This window comes from Panicum hallii, chromosome 7, assembly GCF_002211085.1.
Source record: "Panicum hallii strain FIL2 chromosome 7, PHallii_v3.1, whole genome shotgun sequence".
NCBI lineage: Eukaryota > Viridiplantae > Streptophyta > Magnoliopsida > Poales > Poaceae > Panicum > Panicum hallii.
Window position 1 is genome coordinate 38,600,100 of NC_038048.1, and position 18,734 is coordinate 38,618,833.

General features: G+C 47.0%; 4 protein-coding genes across 4 annotated transcripts; 1 reads left to right on the forward strand and 3 right to left on the reverse strand.

Moving 5' to 3' along the window:
- Nucleotides 1-179: 179 nt before the first annotated feature.
- LOC112900138 (6,7-dimethyl-8-ribityllumazine synthase, chloroplastic-like) lies at nt 180-3,811 on the reverse strand. Its single transcript, XM_025968902.1, has 8 exons — nt 3,598-3,811; nt 3,388-3,509; nt 3,091-3,186; nt 2,290-2,385; nt 1,623-1,701; nt 1,148-1,194; nt 599-658; nt 180-517 (listed from the first exon to the last, which is right to left on the reverse strand). The coding sequence occupies exons 1-8, from the start codon at nt 3,704-3,706 to the stop codon at nt 479-481; spliced, it is 648 nt and encodes a 215-aa protein (XP_025824687.1). The 5' UTR covers nt 3,707-3,811; the 3' UTR covers nt 180-478.
- A 581-nt stretch (nt 3,812-4,392) lies between these two features.
- On the reverse strand, nt 4,393-6,018 carry LOC112900076 (ribonucleoside-diphosphate reductase small chain-like). Its single transcript, XM_025968807.1, has one exon. The coding sequence runs from the start codon at nt 5,660-5,662 to the stop codon at nt 4,643-4,645; it is 1,020 nt and encodes a 339-aa protein (XP_025824592.1). The 5' UTR covers nt 5,663-6,018; the 3' UTR covers nt 4,393-4,642.
- An 872-nt stretch (nt 6,019-6,890) lies between these two features.
- Nucleotides 6,891-11,745, reverse strand: LOC112901090 (la protein 1-like). The gene is made up of 10 exons (XM_025969921.1): nt 11,485-11,745; nt 11,304-11,382; nt 11,061-11,213; nt 10,610-10,752; nt 10,166-10,314; nt 9,597-9,674; nt 9,160-9,505; nt 8,177-8,324; nt 7,732-7,810; nt 6,891-7,226 (listed from the first exon to the last, which is right to left on the reverse strand). The coding sequence occupies exons 1-10, from the start codon at nt 11,551-11,553 to the stop codon at nt 7,127-7,129; spliced, it is 1,344 nt and encodes a 447-aa protein (XP_025825706.1). The 5' UTR covers nt 11,554-11,745; the 3' UTR covers nt 6,891-7,126.
- Nucleotides 11,746-13,544: 1,799 nt separating this feature from the next.
- Nucleotides 13,545-15,086, forward strand: LOC112901204 (zinc finger protein CONSTANS-LIKE 3-like). Its single transcript, XM_025970058.1, has 2 exons — nt 13,545-14,403; nt 14,498-15,086. Exons 1-2 carry the CDS (start codon nt 13,783-13,785, stop codon nt 14,849-14,851), a joined length of 975 nt encoding a protein of 324 aa, XP_025825843.1. The 5' UTR covers nt 13,545-13,782; the 3' UTR covers nt 14,852-15,086.
- Nucleotides 15,087-18,734: the final 3,648 nt, after the last annotated feature.

Consider the following 18,734-nt stretch of genomic DNA (forward strand, 5'->3'; position numbering starts at 1 on the left):
AGAACCCTTGACTTTTCACAAAAAGAAAAGGAGCCCTTGATGGCCCGCCCGTTCATTGCAGGTGCAAGGAACGGGACCAAATGTTTGGGTTGGCAATTTATCTGCAGAAATGGCGTGCAAGATCCTTCATTTTTCAGCTCTTTCTAACACGGGTAAAGAAAGGTAAAGACACTCCAGAATTATTCAAAAACACAAGGAAATGAAGCTTTATTCATGAGCGTGTGCAGTACATGGCGGCAATTATTCATGGTCTCAACTCTCAAGTTTGTGGTGGCAGATCACAGTTGAACGACAGGCCTCTTGAGCCTTACAAACCATCAAGAATCAAGGGCAACGACAGCAAGCGTCAGTATCCGGACTAGCCATTCTGAGCTTTAGCTTAACTGCTAGTGTGCAGCGAAAAGCTCTACTGGCCAAAACTTAAAACTCTGGTAACGGTGGATGGGATGAAAAGTTGAGACTCCAAGACCACCAGGTGTCAGCCTAAGTGATGCCGAAACAGAGAGGCCATCTCGATCTACAGGGAAGAGAGTTTTATCACATGATGTAAATGCAGGTTTAGTTGATATTTGAATTGCGAAAAAAGAAAATTACTTACAGCAGTAAGAGCAGCTTCAGCGCCCTTGTTTCCTGCCTTGCCGCCAGCACGGTTTAGCGCCTGCAGTATTTGATTCAGCATACATTTTCTCAGCAGGGATTTGATGAGGAAGTTAGTGCACAGGATTTCAAAAGCGGACGATTAACTAACAAAATGTCAAATTATTCACGTGGCATTTTTTTCATCACAAAGGAAAGTTTGTGTGAGACTTCTGCCTAGTTAGTATGCCCAATCTGAATTTCTCCTTTTTCCTTTCTCAAACACGAAAGAGAACTACACACAGGTCCAAAATCTAGCAACTTGGCTGGTTTCTGGTTTTTCTTGGTTAGAACTGTTAAATTAAAAAAAAAAAGACATGAAATGATTTTTTTAAGAAAAAAGAAGTTTGAATGTTCCCCCCAGCCTAGAATCAGCCAGTTTCTGTACATAAGGCATGTGGGTGAGAAATCCACTATCCACTGACAATTATCCTTGGCTTGGGTTACCAAACAAGATCTAGAGACATGGAAAAACTGATAAGATGCAAAAAATAATCAAATCATAGATTACCTGGTCCATGTCTTCACAGGTTAGTACACCAAATACGCAAGGGATGCCTGTATCATCATTCAAACTATAAGTGATCTGAAATTTTGATAGTTAACTGAATGTAATTACCAGAAAGAAAAATACAAGACAAACATCTCACGGAATTTCACTAAATACTGTGAAGTACTTCTATATAGCAACTAGTTGCTCACAATAATCCTTATATGTATCCGTAAGCTATATGGCACATTTATTGGCCTTTACACATTTCTCTAAACTATATGACACATGCATTGGCCTTCATAAATTTCTGTAAGCTATATTGCGACACATGTATTGGCCTTCAGTAAAAAGTTTCACTAGCTATCGAAATATGTTTAACAGCTCATATTTCACAAGAAGAATAAAAAATCTACTTAGAATTACCCCAGCTTTAGAGAATCAAGTTCTCTACTGGCATGGTACAAAAGGAGGGGAAGAGCTGAAAGCAGCATACCGGCAGATAATCCAGCATTCAGTACACCAGATGCAGCTGAGTTTGCAACAGCATCATAGTGAGTCGTGTCCCCTCTAATCTGCAAACCATTTTCAAAACTATAAAATTAAAGAGAGTCAAGCTAGTGCCAAATTCCGGCAGTGAGTTTGCAGATAAGTCAATTCAGTATTATCACAGGAATCCCATGATCAGTGTGACTAGAAAGGAATAAAATGCAAAATAGTTTGGTATTTTGCACTGTTATTTCTTATCGCTATTTAATATATGTTGCACACATTAAAAGACAGTTTCACAATTCAAAAGCAGATTGACAGTAGTAAATGGCTTATACAGCTCCTTCTTAGATTTTCTTAGTTCTAATGACAGATAGATGTAATATTTTATTGCTCAAATAAAACAAAAGGAGAAGGATCAGCTCGATAATTTTTTTCAAAGGGTACTCTACAAAAGCATAGGTTTATTAAACTTTTTAGAACTCGATATTTGCACAGTTCACAGGACAGCTAGATAGTAACATTTGAACTGTTACGTCATATTTGGAAAATAACATTAGAGCATCAGCACTACCTTGGCAACATGATATATTAACATCAAAAGCAAAATGAATGTAGAAAACAATAAAATTAAGTACGTAATATGGAGGTGATACGAAAATTAATGAACTTACCACAGCTCCAATGCAAAGAATGGCATCAAATTTTCCAGACTTCCCAAGCTTTTGTGCCGTGATGGGAACTTCAAAGCTTCCAGGAACACTAACAACCTAAACAAGGATTTGAATCAGAGTACAACTTATGATTCAAAAGTTTCTGGGACCTTTTGGATTCATACACAACTATGCAGATCAGAACAGAGGTTGATTCAAACCATGGTGCATACAAGTCTAAATTTATACACCATGCAGCTTTAAACATGTGACTTCTAATAACAGGCAAAGGCTTTATATGAAAAGCAGAATTCCTATTCGAACACATACCATGCTCTACATTTCAAGGACATTCCTTATACAGTAGTTAAATCTATTCGATACCAGACTACCAGTGACCATATAACATTAGGCATGCAGTATTCTGCATCTTGTTCAACAAGATTAGATCAAAATGATCCGCAGGAACAAAATGAAATGACTAGCTATCCATAAAGGACAGGGTGGGCGAAATTAAAATTTAAACCGAATCAAATAGATAACCATCCAGTAAGAGTTATTTGCACAGCTTATGTGCCCAGTGCCCTTCACTATGAAACCATCTCTATGGCGGCATCAGGAAGGACGGTGACTATACAGCTTTGCGTTGGACTTTTATGTGGCTTTCAAAATCACTCATAACCCTACCACACTGCTTGCTCCATATGCACGCCAATCTTTCATAGTGGCAATAAGCCTTCAGAACCAATATTATAAGACAGCCTTGTATATCAATATGTCACAGTATAGCTGCAAATAAACCAAAACAGTGAAGATGCGCACTGTTATATTTTCAGCTTTGACAGAGTATCGCTCGAATGTCTCCAGGGCCCCCTGCAGTAACAAGTTTGTCACAACCTCGTTGAACCGTGCCACAACCTGCAAACAAATAAACAGTCATTGAATCGTGCATTCAAAGGGAAAAGTGTGGAAATACAGGAATATTGTTTTGAAGAACAGCATGTCAGTAATCACAACAGAGCGAATCAATGGCTTTTCTTCAGAAAGGCCCTATCGATGTCCATCAATTCTATAGCAAAGGTACATGTGCTTCTCGATGAAAAGTAGCGCTCAACTCACCACGCCAAACCTGAGCCCCTCGTTGCTGGTCAGCGACCCCATGAGCTTCTGGTGCCCCGCGGCGGCGGCCACGTCGAGGCGCCGCGACGGTCCAGCAAGCGCGGCCAGCGCGGCCGGCCCTGCTGCAGGAAGTAAAACCAAGGGGAACAAATCAGGCCAGCTAGGACAGAGGTGCTTCGGCGCACTGACGAGGCGGCCACAGGCGCGTACGGCGGGAGGGGAAGGAGACGGCGGCGGGCGAACGCCTCAGGGGCGCGCTGGGCAGCCGGGCGCAGGGGGAACCCGCGGCAGCGGGGGACGTCGCGGGAGGAGCCGCCATCACCGTCGTATGGGCCCCAAGGATCTGGCCGGCGGGCGGCGGCTACGCTGCTCAACTACTCTCGTCAGGTGTGCGGGCGGATGCCACAGCGGTGTTTCCCTCAGCCTGAGAAGATAGCGGCGAAATGTACTAGTGCTAGGGCTTAAAGTGGGTCTTAAGGTGGGGCCCACGTTCTTAATTAATTATAATTGCTTCAATAAAAAGATTAATTACTAAAAAAATCATAACCAACCCACCCTCCTCGGTCTCGGTCGTTTCTTTTCTTCGCCGCCGCCGGGCTCCGGATCGGATCTGGCGGCGGTTGGGGTGAAGACGGCGAACAGAGCAGCAGAGGATGAGGGAGGCGGCTAACAGCCAAAGTCAGCAACGAAGCTAATCCAGCCTTTTCTATACTCAAAGACAAGATTAAAACCGTCAATGTCTTGTATTGTATTCCCAAATCCTTAGCGTTCTCATGATAAGCAACAGCCGTGCAAGACTGCAAGTCTAGAAGATTGAAATAATGTTTAGCGTAAGATTAAACCGCGGTGCAGATTGATCTTCAGGTAGAATTAGGGAAGGAACATACTGGGGAATTGGCTTGACTAACTTGCTCTAGCAAGGATACAAACAGCTAAAAGTTTCATGTCATATAGCACAGAAGCAGGTGCTGGTGAAGATTTTACTCTGCCGACCCTGACAAGCTGTTAGAGAATGGATCAATGCGGGTAAGCGTGTTTGATTTCAGGCATTGCGTCAAACACCATGAGCGCAGTGGCTTCAGAACAGCCGGTGTATCCAGAAGTTGATTACTACATTACATGACGAACAGGAACTAGTAACACAGCACATTATGCATCATCGTGCAGTATATGAACTAGATCTACTACAACTAGTAAGCGACCGAAGCAAATAAGATTAATCAGAGCAATATATTACGGCGCGCGCTGTCACAACTCAGAAGTCCTCGTCGATGCTGAAGACGTGGTTCGCGGCGGCGCCACCGTTGAGGCTGGACATCACGGACGCCTTCTGGTACTCCCCGACGCGCTTCTCGAAGAAGTTGGTCTTGCCCTGCAGCGAGATGAGCTCCATCCAGTCGAAGGGGTTGGCGACGTTATACATCTTCTTGTGGCCCAGCGCCATGAGCAGGCGGTCGGCGACGAACTCGATGTACTGGCTCATGAGGCCGCCGTTCATTCCGACGAGCGCGACGGGGAGCGCGTCGCAGACGAACTCGCGCTCGATGTCGACGGCGTCGGCGACGATCTCGCGGACGCGGCCCTCGTCGAGCTTGCCGCGGAGGAGATCGTAGAGGAGGCAGGCGAAGTCGCAGTGGAGGCCCTCGTCGCGGGAGATGAGCTCGTTGGAGAAGGTGAGACCCGGCATGAGGCCGCGCTTCTTGAGCCAGAAGATGGCGCAGAAGGAGCCCGAGAAGAAGATGCCCTCGACGCAGGCGAAGGCGACGAGGCGCTCGGCGAAGCGCTCCCCGCCGTCGATCCAGCGCATGGCCCAGTCGGCCTTGCGGCGCACGGCGGGGACGGTGTCGATGGCGCGGAAGAGGCGGTCCTTCTCGGCGCCGTCGCGGATGTAGGTCTCCAGCAGCAGCGAGTACATCTCCGAGTGGATGTTCTCGATGGCGATCTGGAAGCCGTAGAAGGCGCGCGCCTCCGCGACCTGCACGTCGGACATGAAGCGGGAGGCGAGGTTCTCGAGCACGATGCCGTCGGAGGCGGCGAAGAAGGCGAGCACGTGGGAGATGAAGTGGCGCTCGTCGGGGGAGAGCGCCGCGTCCCAGTGGCGCGCGTCGGCCGAGAGGTCCACCTCCTCGGCCGTCCAGAAGGACGCCACCGCCTTCTTGTAGAACTCCCAGATCTGCGGGTACCGGATCGGGAACATGGAGAAGCGGTCCGACGACTCCGCCAGCAAGGGCTCCTCCGCGTCGCACGCGGGCACGAGCGCCGGCGCGGAAGGCATCGTCGAAGGGACCGGAGGATTCGGCTCTCGAGGGGTCTGGAGGGGGTGGGGGATCGGGGGATTTCGGAGCTGGGGGATGCTCGAGCGGATTGCGATTGCGAGGAGGGGGAAGCGGTGGAGTTTATAGGGGGGGTGACGAATTGGGGGGAGGGGTTTTTGAATCTGAATTGGGGATTAGCGCCGGCTTGCCTTGCGATGGAAGGAGGCGGGAAATGCGAGGGGACGGGGAAGCGCGCCGCGCCGTGCCACGGAAGAGGTGGTTTGAAAATTTCCGGGGAAATTTTCGGCAACGAGGCGCGGGAGGGAGAGCTGGAGAGGGCGGGAGCGGGAGAGAGCCGGTGGAGGAGACGAGACGGGTGGTGCGGCTGGAGAGAGGCGCTGATGAGGGTTTTGGATAGATAGGGTGGGATTTGGGCTGAATGCGGTTGGGCTCCCGTGGGCTGGTTGATTTCGGTTTCCTCGTTTTTGTAGTGTGACTGTGTGAAGAACTGATCATTCTGTGCGCCTGTGTCCCGGAGGTGCTGCTTCGAGTTGCGCGCGTGTATTTACGTGGGCGAATGTAGCACGTGAGCGTCTGCGGTTGTACTGTATTTTAACAAAATATGTGGAAAAAATTCCAAAAAGAAGGAACATGCAAAAGGCTATCCATATCGTTTTATGCAATACCATACTGAAATACATTGGCATGTGTGTATATCGTTGTATGCAATACCATGCAGAAATTTCTACTATGCCTAGGAGAGGGAGGTGAGAGAAAAGTGTTTTTTTTTTCATTAGCAAGGGCCTCAAAAGCTGAATTTCATGACTATAAATAGTATTCCTGCGTTGCAGGAGTTGACGCTGCCATGCAAATCGTATCATTCATTCGTTTCATAAAAGAATCAAGGAATTATAGAATTACAAGATGACTTATAAAACAGCCAACAGCAGAGGTTGTACATTAGATTGTGTCAAGATTAGCTTACGTGTTGTGTTGACACACACGAGATAGGACCGACCGCAAGTTACCATCGGGGTACTTGAATAGGATTATTTGAGAAATGCTCCGCAACGCATGCACAAACACACGTCAGATCAGAAATGACCTTAATTGGTTCCCTACCAAATCAGCCGTACAAACCACACACCGGAATACACCAGCAAACGGAACTTCCGAAAATGGAACCAGTAACATGTGTTTCCGTAGTCCTACCGAGATGGAGCCAGTTACCAATAACAGAGTTCAGACTTTCAGAACGCTGTGGTTTGAACTTAAAGGTTGCTACCTCCCTTTCCCCGGCATCAGGCTTTAGCCGCGTACAGTTCATTTCTCATTGTCAACATGGTTCATTCATAATCTGCGCGTTAAAATGCGCAGCCCAAGATTCACAAGAACCAAAAAGCGCAAAACACCAAATGTCACTTTCAAAGTGCAGATTGCAGCAGCGCCGCATCATAATATCCTTGTTATTATAGGGCCTAAAGCTAAACTTTCTGAGCTTTATTCGATGCCCTCTCACGGGAGTCAAAGCGCCCCCGCTTCCCACCACCAAAGTGCCTTCCGCCTCTGTTATTCTTCCAGTCCCTAGAAAGTATGCACAAAGGAACCATATCATTATCTTTGGACAAGTGTTTGACAAAGCTAAAGATGGCACAGGACAATGAATCGAAACAAATGCAGCACTGTATGACAAGCGTGTAAGTTTTTCTCCGTAGAGTTTCCAAAGAACAAGACTGAACTGAACCAAAGAATTTTTCTACTGCATGAGTTTATGTTTTTTCTCAGTAGAGTTTCCAAAGAACAAGACTGTAACTGAACCAAAAAAAACTTCTCCTGCATGAGAATTACAATATTGACAATTCTGATGGGTGGGAGTCAGATTACTGTCAGTAAAATCAGTTTCACGACAACATTATTAGAGAGACAAAATGCCTAGGTAGTTTCAGCTTTACAAGGCTTTTCTTCTCTGTAAAACATGAATACGTAGGCCTAATTTCAAACATAACATGAACCTCAGACTAAAACCAGTACCAGCAGAGAATAAAGCTGAAAACAGCTCCAACAAGGTACCGTGGCAAAAAGATCATACCGTCCTCTGTTGCTTCGGCTGTCTTTATATTTATCTTGACCGCCTCGAATTGCACTCCAGTAATCCTTCTCAGCTTGACCTGCATGATTGGACGAGTTGCCTATGAAACCAGTAACTGAGAAAAGCATTCGGGTCTGGTGGCTGAGAACTTGCAAAGCTCAATTGACTAAATGCTAAATGTTTACTAAGAAAGAGAGTATCAACGGACTAATTTCAGGATCTTCTACAATCTGATTCAGAAAAACACTCATTTGGATGTAAATAATAATATTTCAATCATGAATGCTGTCCATACTGTCACACATCAATTTAGACGATACTATAATAAATCCCTAAAAATAACTATCAGCATGGTTGCAGCAATTAGATCAATAGAAGCTACCAAATCGTACACTAAGAAAAGTAGAAAACTAGTGCCAATAGAGAGAAGATATAGTTTCTTTACCAGATACAGGCTCCAGACTAACAATGTGGCCCTTCATAACCAAACCACCTTCATCTGCAATGGCTGCAAATGCACGGGCCTTTTCAGCTGCTGTGGGCTCTTCAAACCGAATAAATCCTGAATCATCCCCTTTACTGAAGTCCACATACTTCAAGAAAGAAAAAGGGCAATAAGACATACGGGTATCAAGATTCAAGAATGCTATGTGATAAAGAAACTTTGTTTAACAAACTTACAGATACCAGACTACAAGGACACAGAACTGCATAATGCATGCACAATCCCCTTAGAAGGTGCAGCACTATAACCAAAATATGTTCTTTCAAAAGCCAGTTTAAAGTAAGGATTTAAAAGGAATTATTAAATGGAATTGTCTATGCATAGCTAAATGCCTAAATTATAAGTATTTAGCAACAATCTAAACTCACTATCGTCAAATGGCTTTTGAAAGAAAAATTATCAAACAATAACCTCAACCAAACAAAACCATAACATGCTCGTGGCTGACAGTTAGAGGGACTGGATACGGCAATTGATACAAGTTTAGCCAATGAGCCAATAGAAAAAAGCTGACAAAGCACAGCTGGAATAACCATGCAATAAAAATATGATTTTTTTTTTCATGAAGAAAATGAATGATCGCCCCTTAAAACAGAAAACAGGTAACAAAGTAAGCTCAAACTTATGCTTCCTGGATAACAAATGATGAAAAGAAACATGAAATTGGTTTGTCCTTTTTATTAAGAAAAGAGATAAATATTTCTGTTCTGGTAGTTGTTATAAGGTGTGGATAACTTTGAACTTTCTGATTTTCCTTGGTGTCTTCTCATTATGTTAAAGTTTGAAAGTTTGGGGATGAAAACATCATAGAGAAAAGTGTCACTCACTGGTCGTGTACACTATAATGCAAACAAAATTTGAAAGATCAGCAGGTAACTAGTGGTATAAAACAAAACAAAAAAAGTGATAAAGATATAAATTACCCGCACTGTGCCAAATTTTGTGAATTCTTCTTTTATGTCCTCCCTTAAGATTGTGTCTTCATCATTGTCTGAAGGGTTTTTATCATCCTTGTCAACAGATTGTGCAGTTTCCGCAGCAGCTACCCCTTCCATCTCCTCAACACCATCTGATTGTTCTTTACTCACAATGCCTTTATCCTCAGGGGCCTTGTCTTCATGCCCTATACTTGATTTCTCTGTAGTATTGGCAGATCCATCCTTGTCAGCACCTTCAGTGTCATCTACTTTGTCCCCACCATTTTGTTCTGCACCACCATCAGCTGGAATTTTCTTCAGCTTGAAGGCTAGAATCAGACCTTTTGGATAGCTATAACAAACATTAATGATTCACATTGTTAAATTGAACTCGAGGATTTAAAAAAAAAATGGATGCCATGTTATAGTTGAAGCGTATTTACCCTTCACCACTATTCTTATTAGCTTGTGCCTTTTCATATGCTTCTTTCTTCGCCTCTCTTTCAGCATCAAATTCTTTCCTTCATTATTTCAGCATAGGATACAAGTTATATACTGACATATACTTAAAGAAAACTTTGATGTTATGAAAAACCGTAAGTCATTCAAGTCCTAATTCTAAAAATAACGGGAAATGATATTTTGAATAATTCAACCAGAACAAACAATGTAACATCATGTAGCCAAGAAAGCAAGTCTGCAACCATCAAAGCATGATTCCATCAAAACCAAACAATAGATTAATCGAATAATTTGGAAAATATTTTTGGGGAGCATGCCAGTGGCCTGTCAATGACAGGCTGCTCGAAGTTCCCACAACCAGGTCAGAGTCCAAGGACAGGCTTGGGTGCTCATGTCCTCTAATAGCAAGGGCCAAGGGACCCAGATGATTTTCATTGTTTAAGATCAAACTAGGAATCTCAATGTTGAAACTCAAAAGCATGGATAAAACATTTTCTAACTAACATATGGCACCTCATAAGAAAATAGGTTGAACTAGTAGTTGGCTTACTTTGGTCTTATTTCCAGATCTATCCCTGCAAAAACAAGTGTTTTCTCATAAACACCTTTGGCTTCATCTTCTTCTGAAAATTCAACTAAAGCAGTTCCACAGAAGTGTCTTTTGTCAGAAACATGTCGAGGTAGCCTCACACTATTTACCTGTGATGCAAAAAGTACACAAAAAACAGAGCATTAGCAGTATACTTTTCACATTGCAAGATTATTAGAATGGTAATTGCCTAATAACTTATCATATCCATTGATCTCGGATGCATAACATCAAGGGTGTGAATTCAGAAAGAACATTTCCAGTTCAAAGAATTTTTCTCTACATATTACCATGTGTATCAGGTTTTTATTTGCATAAAAGTTCTGCTGACACCTATGATAGCTGCTTCATTGTTTTCCCTTTCTTTTAAGTAAAATATTCAGTACTAACACATAGGTAGCATACCTTGCCACACTGAGCAAAAAACGATTCAACATCTTCCAGCTTTACATTGTGAGGAAGAGGTGATGCAGCAATTGTCCTAGAGTCCACTTGCTCTATAACCTCATCTGGCTTCAGCAACTCCTTAGCTCTACCAACTTTTTTCCCTGAGTTAAATACAAGGTTGAACACTAGTACAGGATGCAACCATCAAATAATTGGTGTCATACTATAAATCAAGCTAAAGTGAGCCATTTCAATCTTGTTTCATTTGAACCATGCAGCAAATGTCCATATTACGATTTGAAGTTTGGTCTAGTATCCATCAGAATCAATAATAGGGCCATTTTAAGTCTGAATCGTAGTTACATACCTAAAAGTGAAATCAGAACATAAACCACTTCAACAAAGTACAAACTTATTCACCATCAGAAGTAAATGTAACTGCAGAACTCTACACCGCTAACTTGCTTACCGTCCTCAGAGACACGGAGGGATGAGGAACGGCGCAGCACTTCTGCAACCGCGAGCACCGTCTCCTCCGGCACAGTATCCGGCTTCACCTCCCCTTCGAGCCCTAGGTGCGACCTCATCCGCGAGAAGGAGCAGATGAGAGCCAAGCTCACCACTGCCCAATCGCCCAAATAAAACAACACAAATTAGCACCATAACCGCAAAAACTAGCAGGATCATGAAGATGAACACGAGGAATTCTTACAGCCATCCTCGCTTTCCTCGACGGTCCTCCGCAGGAACCCGTCGCGGGGGAGGTTGCTGTCGCTGAAATAGAACTCAACCTGCGGCGCAAGAGGAAAAGGGATATTCGATTGGGATCCAAAAACCCGCTAGAAATTGGCAGGCAGGACGGCACGAATAGGGGCGGGTGCGAGATCTCGAACCTGACGGAGAACGTTCCTGGCCTTGGGTTCGTCGAGCGGGGCGGCGGCGGCGGCGGCTGTGGTTGCCATGGCTGTCGTGCTTGGGGGACGTAGGCGCTAGGGTTTTAGGAGGATGGCGGGTACAGTTTGGGGTTTTAATTACGAACCGGAGGGGGCGGACTTGAAAGAAAATATGCCTCTATTGGGACCGGCAAATAAAGGTTGATTGCATGTCATTCTCCATCTACTAAAGTTTGGTTTACCAAATTTGTCAGCTATTTGTAGTTTCGCCAAACATTCGGGTAGGAAATGAACTAGCATGTCAAGACACGAGAGGAAAATATATCTTATCAAAATATGTAGCAAACCAATTACAATTAAATTTGCTCCAAATCATCCAGATTTTAGCAAGATATTTTTTAAACATGCTGAAACATGGAAGTTCTACATCTTCCTCTCGTACACGTTCATCTTGCTCCGCAAGTCGCTTCGCTAAAGCCAGGCCATATATCGCATCCTCATGGCTCACTGACATTAAAGAGCGATGTCCAATGATATCTCCTCTCAAGACCAGCCAAGCTTCTCTAAATTTGAAAGAGAAAGTTGCAGATTTGCAGCATTTAGTTGCAATATAGCGATATTATTATAAGTTTGTACTTGCGCAAAAAGATGGTCTCAATTGAGATGGACCGGTTTCACTAAAATTATTCATATGTATGCTAAATGTCCAAGTTCTTGAGAAGTCTTTGGAGTTCTCTTTGTTCTACTCCGAGCAAGTTTGTAGAAAAATGTACCATCCTCTACAAAGAGCATATTAGTTTCATAAAATTTACTATAAAATATATCTTGATAGTGAACTTATCTGGTATTGTAGATGTTAATATGTTTTGCCAAAGTTAGATAAGAATACAAGCCCTATTTTTTTAAAGAACAACTTGTTAAATTTTAAAACAGAGGGAGTAGCATTTATGTACTGAACTATTAGAGATTATTCAGTCTAGTCGATAGTAGGTCTGATTTTGAATTCATGGGATGCAAAGAGATCCGTTCAAGACAAGATTTCGGAGGGCGAGGGCATCTTGTGTTCAACTAAGCACTTTTTAAGCTTTAGAAAAACTAAGCTCTCTTTTATGAAACTTACCATTGGCAGAATCCGATGTTGAAAGGAACAAAAAAAAAGTTTGTTGACAAAGCTTTGAAACTAGAGAAAATCACATACGAAAGCGTCGTGTGAAAATAAACACTAACGTCAGTAAAAGTGGTCGGTGGACAGAGAGCAAACCCATGAGCATGGATTGCATGTGTGTTAGGGCCTGTTAGAAAGTAGAAAGGGTAGTTGCTCGTGCGAATCAAAAGGAACAAAAGACTGCTAAAATTTTCGAGTCCGTGAAGCACGTCTAGTGTATTAGTTTAAGCTCCACCGGCCGGCGAAACCACGAACTAGCTAGAGATCCGGAGACCTCGCCGGAGTGAGGGATAAGCTCTGAAGAATCAGATGCCTTATCAAGTCGATTCTTCGCGCCATCTTCAGACTCCAGAGGATGTAAACGCCCGACCCTGTAGTTGCGGACGCATCGAGCATCCTGTCATAGTGGCATTCAGTGGCATTCTGCAAGCTGCACCGGTGCACCCCAGCCCCCAAGCTTTGCGGCGGTTTGGCCTCCGTGTTCCGAGGGCGTACTTTCCAGAACGGCCTTGATGCCCTCTGTTCGTTTCATCGCGGCCGCGGGTCGCTGACAGCCTGACATGGCCGGCTGGGGAGCATCCATTGGAGATAAGAGCGAGATCGCGGCGGCCAACCGCGCGGCGCCACCTGTCGCCGCCGTGGCCCCGCACGGCGCGCCTCGCGCGGCCGGACCCGGCAGACGCGGGGCGCAGCCGCGGCCCACCGGTCCCCGTCGCATCCCTTCCCACTCGCCATGTCCCGACGCCCGCCAAATTTTCCGATGATAGCGACAGCGACGGGCGCGTCGCAGCTTTCCGCCGCGCGAGAGCGACGCCGCCGGCTCCAGCCGCAGCGGTTTCACCGCGCACGGGACCGGGACACAACCCGATAAGACGCGGCGAGGTGAAGCGAGGAGGGACACGGGCACGGGCGAACAAAATTGGGCCGGCCCCGCCGGGACGGCGACGCCCGTGGTCACCGGGTCTCCACGTCGCTCGCTCGCGTCGAGGAGGCGAGGGCGCCTCCCACGGGCGCAGCTCAAATCCGGAGCCGGGGGGTGGGGAAAGCTTGGCTGAGAATCGCTTCGCCCCAGCAGCCACTACAAGCTGCCTAGTGAGCTAGTGCGAGTGACCGAGCGAGCTCCCGGCGGCGCGATGGAGGGTGACGAGACGTCGGCGGGCGGGGCCCCGGCCTACTGGGGCCTGGGCGCGCGGCCCTGCGACGCGTGCGGCGCCGAGGCGGCGCGGCTCTACTGCCGCGCGGACGCGGCGTTCCTCTGCGCCGGGTGCGACGCGCGCGCGCACGGCGCCGGGTCGCGCCACGCGCGCGTCTGGCTCTGCGAGGTCTGCGAGCACGCGCCGGCCGCCGTCACGTGCCGCGCGGACGCCGCCGCGCTCTGCGCCTCCTGCGACGCCGACATCCACTCCGCCAACCCGCTCGCGCGCCGCCACGAGCGCCAGACCGTAGCGCCCTTCTACGGCGCGCTGGCCGACGCGCCCAAGCCCTTCGCCTCGTCCGTGGCCGTGCCCAAAGCGGCCGACGACGACGGGAGCAACGAGGCCGAGGCGGCGTCGTGGCTCCTCCCCGAGCCCGACCACGGGCAGAAGGAAGGCGCCACGACGGAGGTGTTCTTCGCGGACTCCGACCCGTACCTCGACCTCGAATTCGCGCGCTCCATGGACGACATCAAGGCCATCGGCGTCCAGAACGGCCCGGCCGAGCTCGACCTTACCGGCGCCAAGCTCTTCTACTCCGACCACTCCATGAACCACAGCGTAAGCAAGCTACCATCTCCGAACACTATCAGTTGAAGTCACGTGACGTGACTTATTCAGTGTTCTGACGAAAAGAGACGGATATTGATCGCAGGTGTCATCGTCGGAGGCAGCGGTGGTGCCCGACACCGCGGCGGGCGCGGCGCCCGTAGTGCCGGTGGTGAGCAGGGGCCTGGAGCGGGAGGCCCGGCTGATGCGGTACCGGGAGAAGCGCAAGAGCCGGCGGTTCGAGAAGACGATCCGGTACGCGTCCCGCAAGGCGTACGCGGAGACGCGGCCGCGCATCAAGGGCCGGTTCGCCAAGCGCACCCCCGGGCCCGGCGCGGACGGGGAGGACCCGCTGGAGGAGCACGAGGAGGAGATGTACTCCTCCGCCGCGGCCGCCGTGGCCGCGCTTATGGCCCCCGGTGGCGCCGACGCCGACTACGGCGTCGTGCCCACCTATTGATCGGCGCCGGCCTGTTGTACACTAGCTAGCCTCGACCTTTGGGGCTGTAATTTTTGCCGCATGCTTTGCATGCAAAGCTGCCGCGTAGCATTGATCACCTGTAATATGATTCCACGGAAGCCATGAGGACTTCCAAGCTCCCTTCCTCCCTAATCATCCCATCATGTAATGTATATTATTATTATCATCACGAACTGCTGCTGATCTGCAACTAATAATTTTTAGTAATCACTAATCATACGGCTGCCTTACTAAAAGTGACGTCTCCTGTGTTTGTTCCATGTTTTTTTGGAAAGTACGTACTCGTGATAGAAAAAAAAAGTTTCAGTTTTAAATTAATCCGAAGATAAATCATGACCATGAATAAAATTGCATACAGAAAATGAACATACGTAAATATGCTGATGAAGTGATTTAAGATAAAATATTGCAGTAGCAAGATCAACCCTAAACAGATGATAAGTCCGGGCCCGGCGAGACGAGCGAGCGCGCGTGTGTTCTTCTTTCTTCCTCTTACCCACACTTACAGGAGCATGGAGAGCATCCAACTATTTAAATTAATTTCCTCCACCTCCATTAGCAAGGTGGGACTAACTTGTTGCCATACACCTTTGTACTAATGGGTCTTTGAAATTTTATTGGAATTATTTGGATTTATATAGTGGGCCTTTGCACTATTGGGCCCAAATATTCCAACAACTCATGGCTGGAACATCCTTCTTCAGCAAAAAAAAAGTTCACATACGCGTCGAGGATTATTGTCTGCTGACCGCTATAGGTTTTGTGGATTATAGTTGAAAGAATAGTGCGGTTCCTTAGATTTCTTGGAGCACAACTTGCCCACAGCCCACAGGGTTGGAGTCTGTGTTCCCCTGGGTTTATTTCAGAGACAAATAGCGGCGTTTTTCTTTTAGTGCTAGGTGATTTGCTACTTGACAGCCATCAATCTCAGTGTCTACGCATATACGTGAGAGTTTGTGTTGAAAAAGAATGACTCTAGAAAAATTCAATAGGCAGCACAATCCGATACGGAACTGCGTTAAATGTTCTCGTGCTCCTTCACCTCATATTGCGCATAGATAGATACGGGTGGTAAACTGGTAATGGAGCATAACCCTAAAGTATTTTCATAATCTAACTCAGCTCTTAATCTTTTTAGCTCAAAGTCATATAAAAAATTTCTCCAAATTTTTGGACCCTCACTGGCCAGAGGGAACTTCTCCAGTTTATGGGCCGGCCCAGTCTGCGTGGGGAAACTACATACAGCCATACGGCCCGTCGTGAGGCTTTTGTGGATCTCCCAAGCCTGCGCCGCTCAGGCTGATATTAGCAGCGTTGCTATAGGGCCTTGCAATTTGAAAATAGCGGTCCAGCCCGCTCCTCAGCAGCGTTTGCATCCGTTTGGCAAAATAGGAGCCCGTTGAAGTCGTAGCAACGGCCCGCACCGAGCCACCGACGCATACCACTTGAGCCACCGACAGGCTAGGGCTTCACACGGGAGGAGGGGTTCAACGGCACCCAGAAATCAGCTCCTCCCCGCTATGATGAGTCGGAGGACCGGGCCGGGCGGAAGGAGCCTGTCGGCGGCGAGGCGCCACTAGCTCCCCTAGATCTACCGCGGCAACTTTCAGCCTCAAGCTCCTTGACCTCACCTGCAGCTGCGAGGTACGAATCCGACTCAGTCTCACTCGCTGAGGGCGTCTCTCTCCTCAGGCGGTAGATGCTCTCGAGAAATCTCTCGAGCTCGGGAACACAAGCCATGCCGGGCCGCAACCTACGTCCTCCGCTCCCCCTTCCTCCCGCCCGGCGCCGAGTTCTATCTCAGCAGGTATGATTTTATTTGAGTTCATGTAAGGACCGGGTAGGAATGTTCCAAAACTCCACATATCCGTCGGTTACGATGTCAATGGTCTCACCTATGCACTCTGATTTAATTTCCCCTTATTCTCGCCGAAGCTGGAATCGCACCGCCGCTCCCCTAGGTCGCGCCGGGCGCGCCGGGGGACCGCGCGTCCGTCGAGCCAAGAGCCGCGGCACCCCTGCACACTGTGTCCCCCATGCAGCAGTGACCGCCGGTGATGGGAGAAGGTCGCTGTGGCCGCCGCCTGGTTTTTAGTTTCCATCTTCCCAAGTTCAGCTGTGTTCCTTGTGTAGCCCTGTCAAATTGGGTCACTACTCCTGGGAAAATCATTATTAGGAACTAATCTGTGAAGTACTGAATCAGTTGCATCAAAGCAACAATTGTGTCTAATTCGTATCCTAATTTGTATAATGCACTTGACCTTTACAATCACCTAAACCTAATTTCGGCAAAGGTCAAAGCAATTAATTTTCTTCATCTGAACATGTTCCTGATTTGCACTCAGCATTTGCTAGTTTAGAACACTACTTACATAGACTGCTATATCTTTATTCATCTTACTTGTACTAATGTACGTTGTTGACATTCAATGTTACAGAAATCATTCAACCGGCTCAACTTCTCCAATGGATGCGCCTACCGACGCCTTCTGTGGTGGTAACCAAACCCCCCAGTACCCACCATACACACCAGCCTTTGACCTCGATCATATGCCGCCGCCACCGCATTCTTCCGACATGACAACTTTGCACCTGTCTCCCCTGCTCCCAAAACTTGGGTCGCCTCAGGCTTGGCCCAACCAAACTGCGTCCCAACAGTTTGTGTTTCCTGAACCTAGCCTGCACATACATCCAGCCTCCAATGAGCCAATTGCCAGCCCACCTCGACGCTCTACCAAAAGGACAAAATCGAAAGCTTCTTCTTCAAGGGGTCCGTCGTACTCTACCGCAGAAGACAAAGCACTATGCTCCGCATACCTAAATGTGAGCCGAGATCCTATCGTTGGCGCCTATCAGACTGATGAAACCTACTGGGAGCGCATTGCCAAGTACTACAATGAGAACAACAAGTTCAGAGTCCCCCGCACACCCGACTCTTTGGCAACCCGATGGCATAACATTTCCAAGGACACAGCCCGTTTCTGCGGTAAAAAGGCGGAGGTTGATCGGCGAAGGGAGAGTGGGAAAACTGAAGAAGACAGGGTACTAACTTTGTAACATACTTTTATCAGGACACAACCATTCCATAATCATACATGTGCACTTAATTTAAGTTGCTGACTTGCTTCTGCAGATCGAAGATGCGCTTCAGCTATTCCTTGGACAGGTTGGCAAGCCATTCCAGTTCATGCATTGCTGGACTGTTCTAAGGAACACTAGGAAATGGGAAGATTGGATTGCAACCAAAGGAGCAGATTCCGCAGGGGACAGAGAAGCACCGAATGCTGAAGAAGGTCAGGAATTCCATGCTGTAGCAGGGGAGCTTTGTAGGCCTATTGTAAGCATCTAGGCCCTTAAGGTATGTTTCGGTGATTAATGACAACCATTATTGTGACTAATGAGTTTGTGCAGCTTTATAGATCATTATTGCTCATTTGGTTATATGTCAAAAGAGGCCCCTAATTTTCATTATTCAAAAAGGCGATCTCGGCTTTCAACTCAATAATATGTCAAGACTAAGGATCTTTCTAATCCTAAGTGTCATAAGGTTGAGAAGGACACTTAGGTTAGTATAGGTTTTATAGTTTTGTAGTGATCGCTCTATTAAGAGGGGTTTAGGCTTAGTAACTTGAGCATGGACATGGTCATTTGAAAATGGATGCACACAAAGGTCACTCAGGTTTCTAGAAGCTCAAATAAGTGGTTCTCAACTTATATCTCAAGAATATTTGGATTTCATTCAAGACTCAAGTCAGAATAGGCAAAATCAGAAAAATCATATTCACCGGTTTAACCGACGCTTCAAGTTTTATATACGTCGGTTAAACGAGGTCAGCAGGACTGGACAAGTCAATACACCGGT

Coding starts and splice junctions, on each gene's coding strand:
- LOC112900076 (XM_025968807.1), bottom strand. CDS start 5,662: ATGCCTTCCGCGCCGGCGCTCGTGCCCGCGTGCGACGCGGAGGAGCCC.
- LOC112901204 (XM_025970058.1), top strand. CDS start 13,783: ATGGAGGGTGACGAGACGTCGGCGGGCGGGGCCCCGGCCTACTGGGGC. Junction 14,404..14,497: donor ACCACTCCATGAACCACAGC/GTAAGCAAGCTA, acceptor TATTGATCGCAG/GTGTCATCGTCGGAGGCAGC.
- LOC112901090 (XM_025969921.1), bottom strand. CDS start 11,553: ATGGCAACCACAGCCGCCGCCGCCGCCGCCCCGCTCGACGAACCCAAG. Junction 10,753..11,060: donor CCTCCGTGTCTCTGAGGACG/GTAAGCAAGTTA, acceptor TATTTAACTCAG/GGAAAAAAGTTGGTAGAGCT. Junction 7,811..8,176: donor TAGTCTGGAGCCTGTATCTG/GTAAAGAAACTA, acceptor CCAATCATGCAG/GTCAAGCTGAGAAGGATTAC.
- LOC112900138 (XM_025968902.1), bottom strand. CDS start 3,706: ATGGCGGCTCCTCCCGCGACGTCCCCCGCTGCCGCGGGTTCCCCCTGC. Junction 2,386..3,090: donor TCAAAGCTGAAAATATAACA/GTGCGCATCTTC, acceptor ATCCTTGTTTAG/GTTGTTAGTGTTCCTGGAAG. Junction 518..598: donor CTGAAGCTGCTCTTACTGCT/GTAAGTAATTTT, acceptor TCTTCCCTGTAG/ATCGAGATGGCCTCTCTGTT.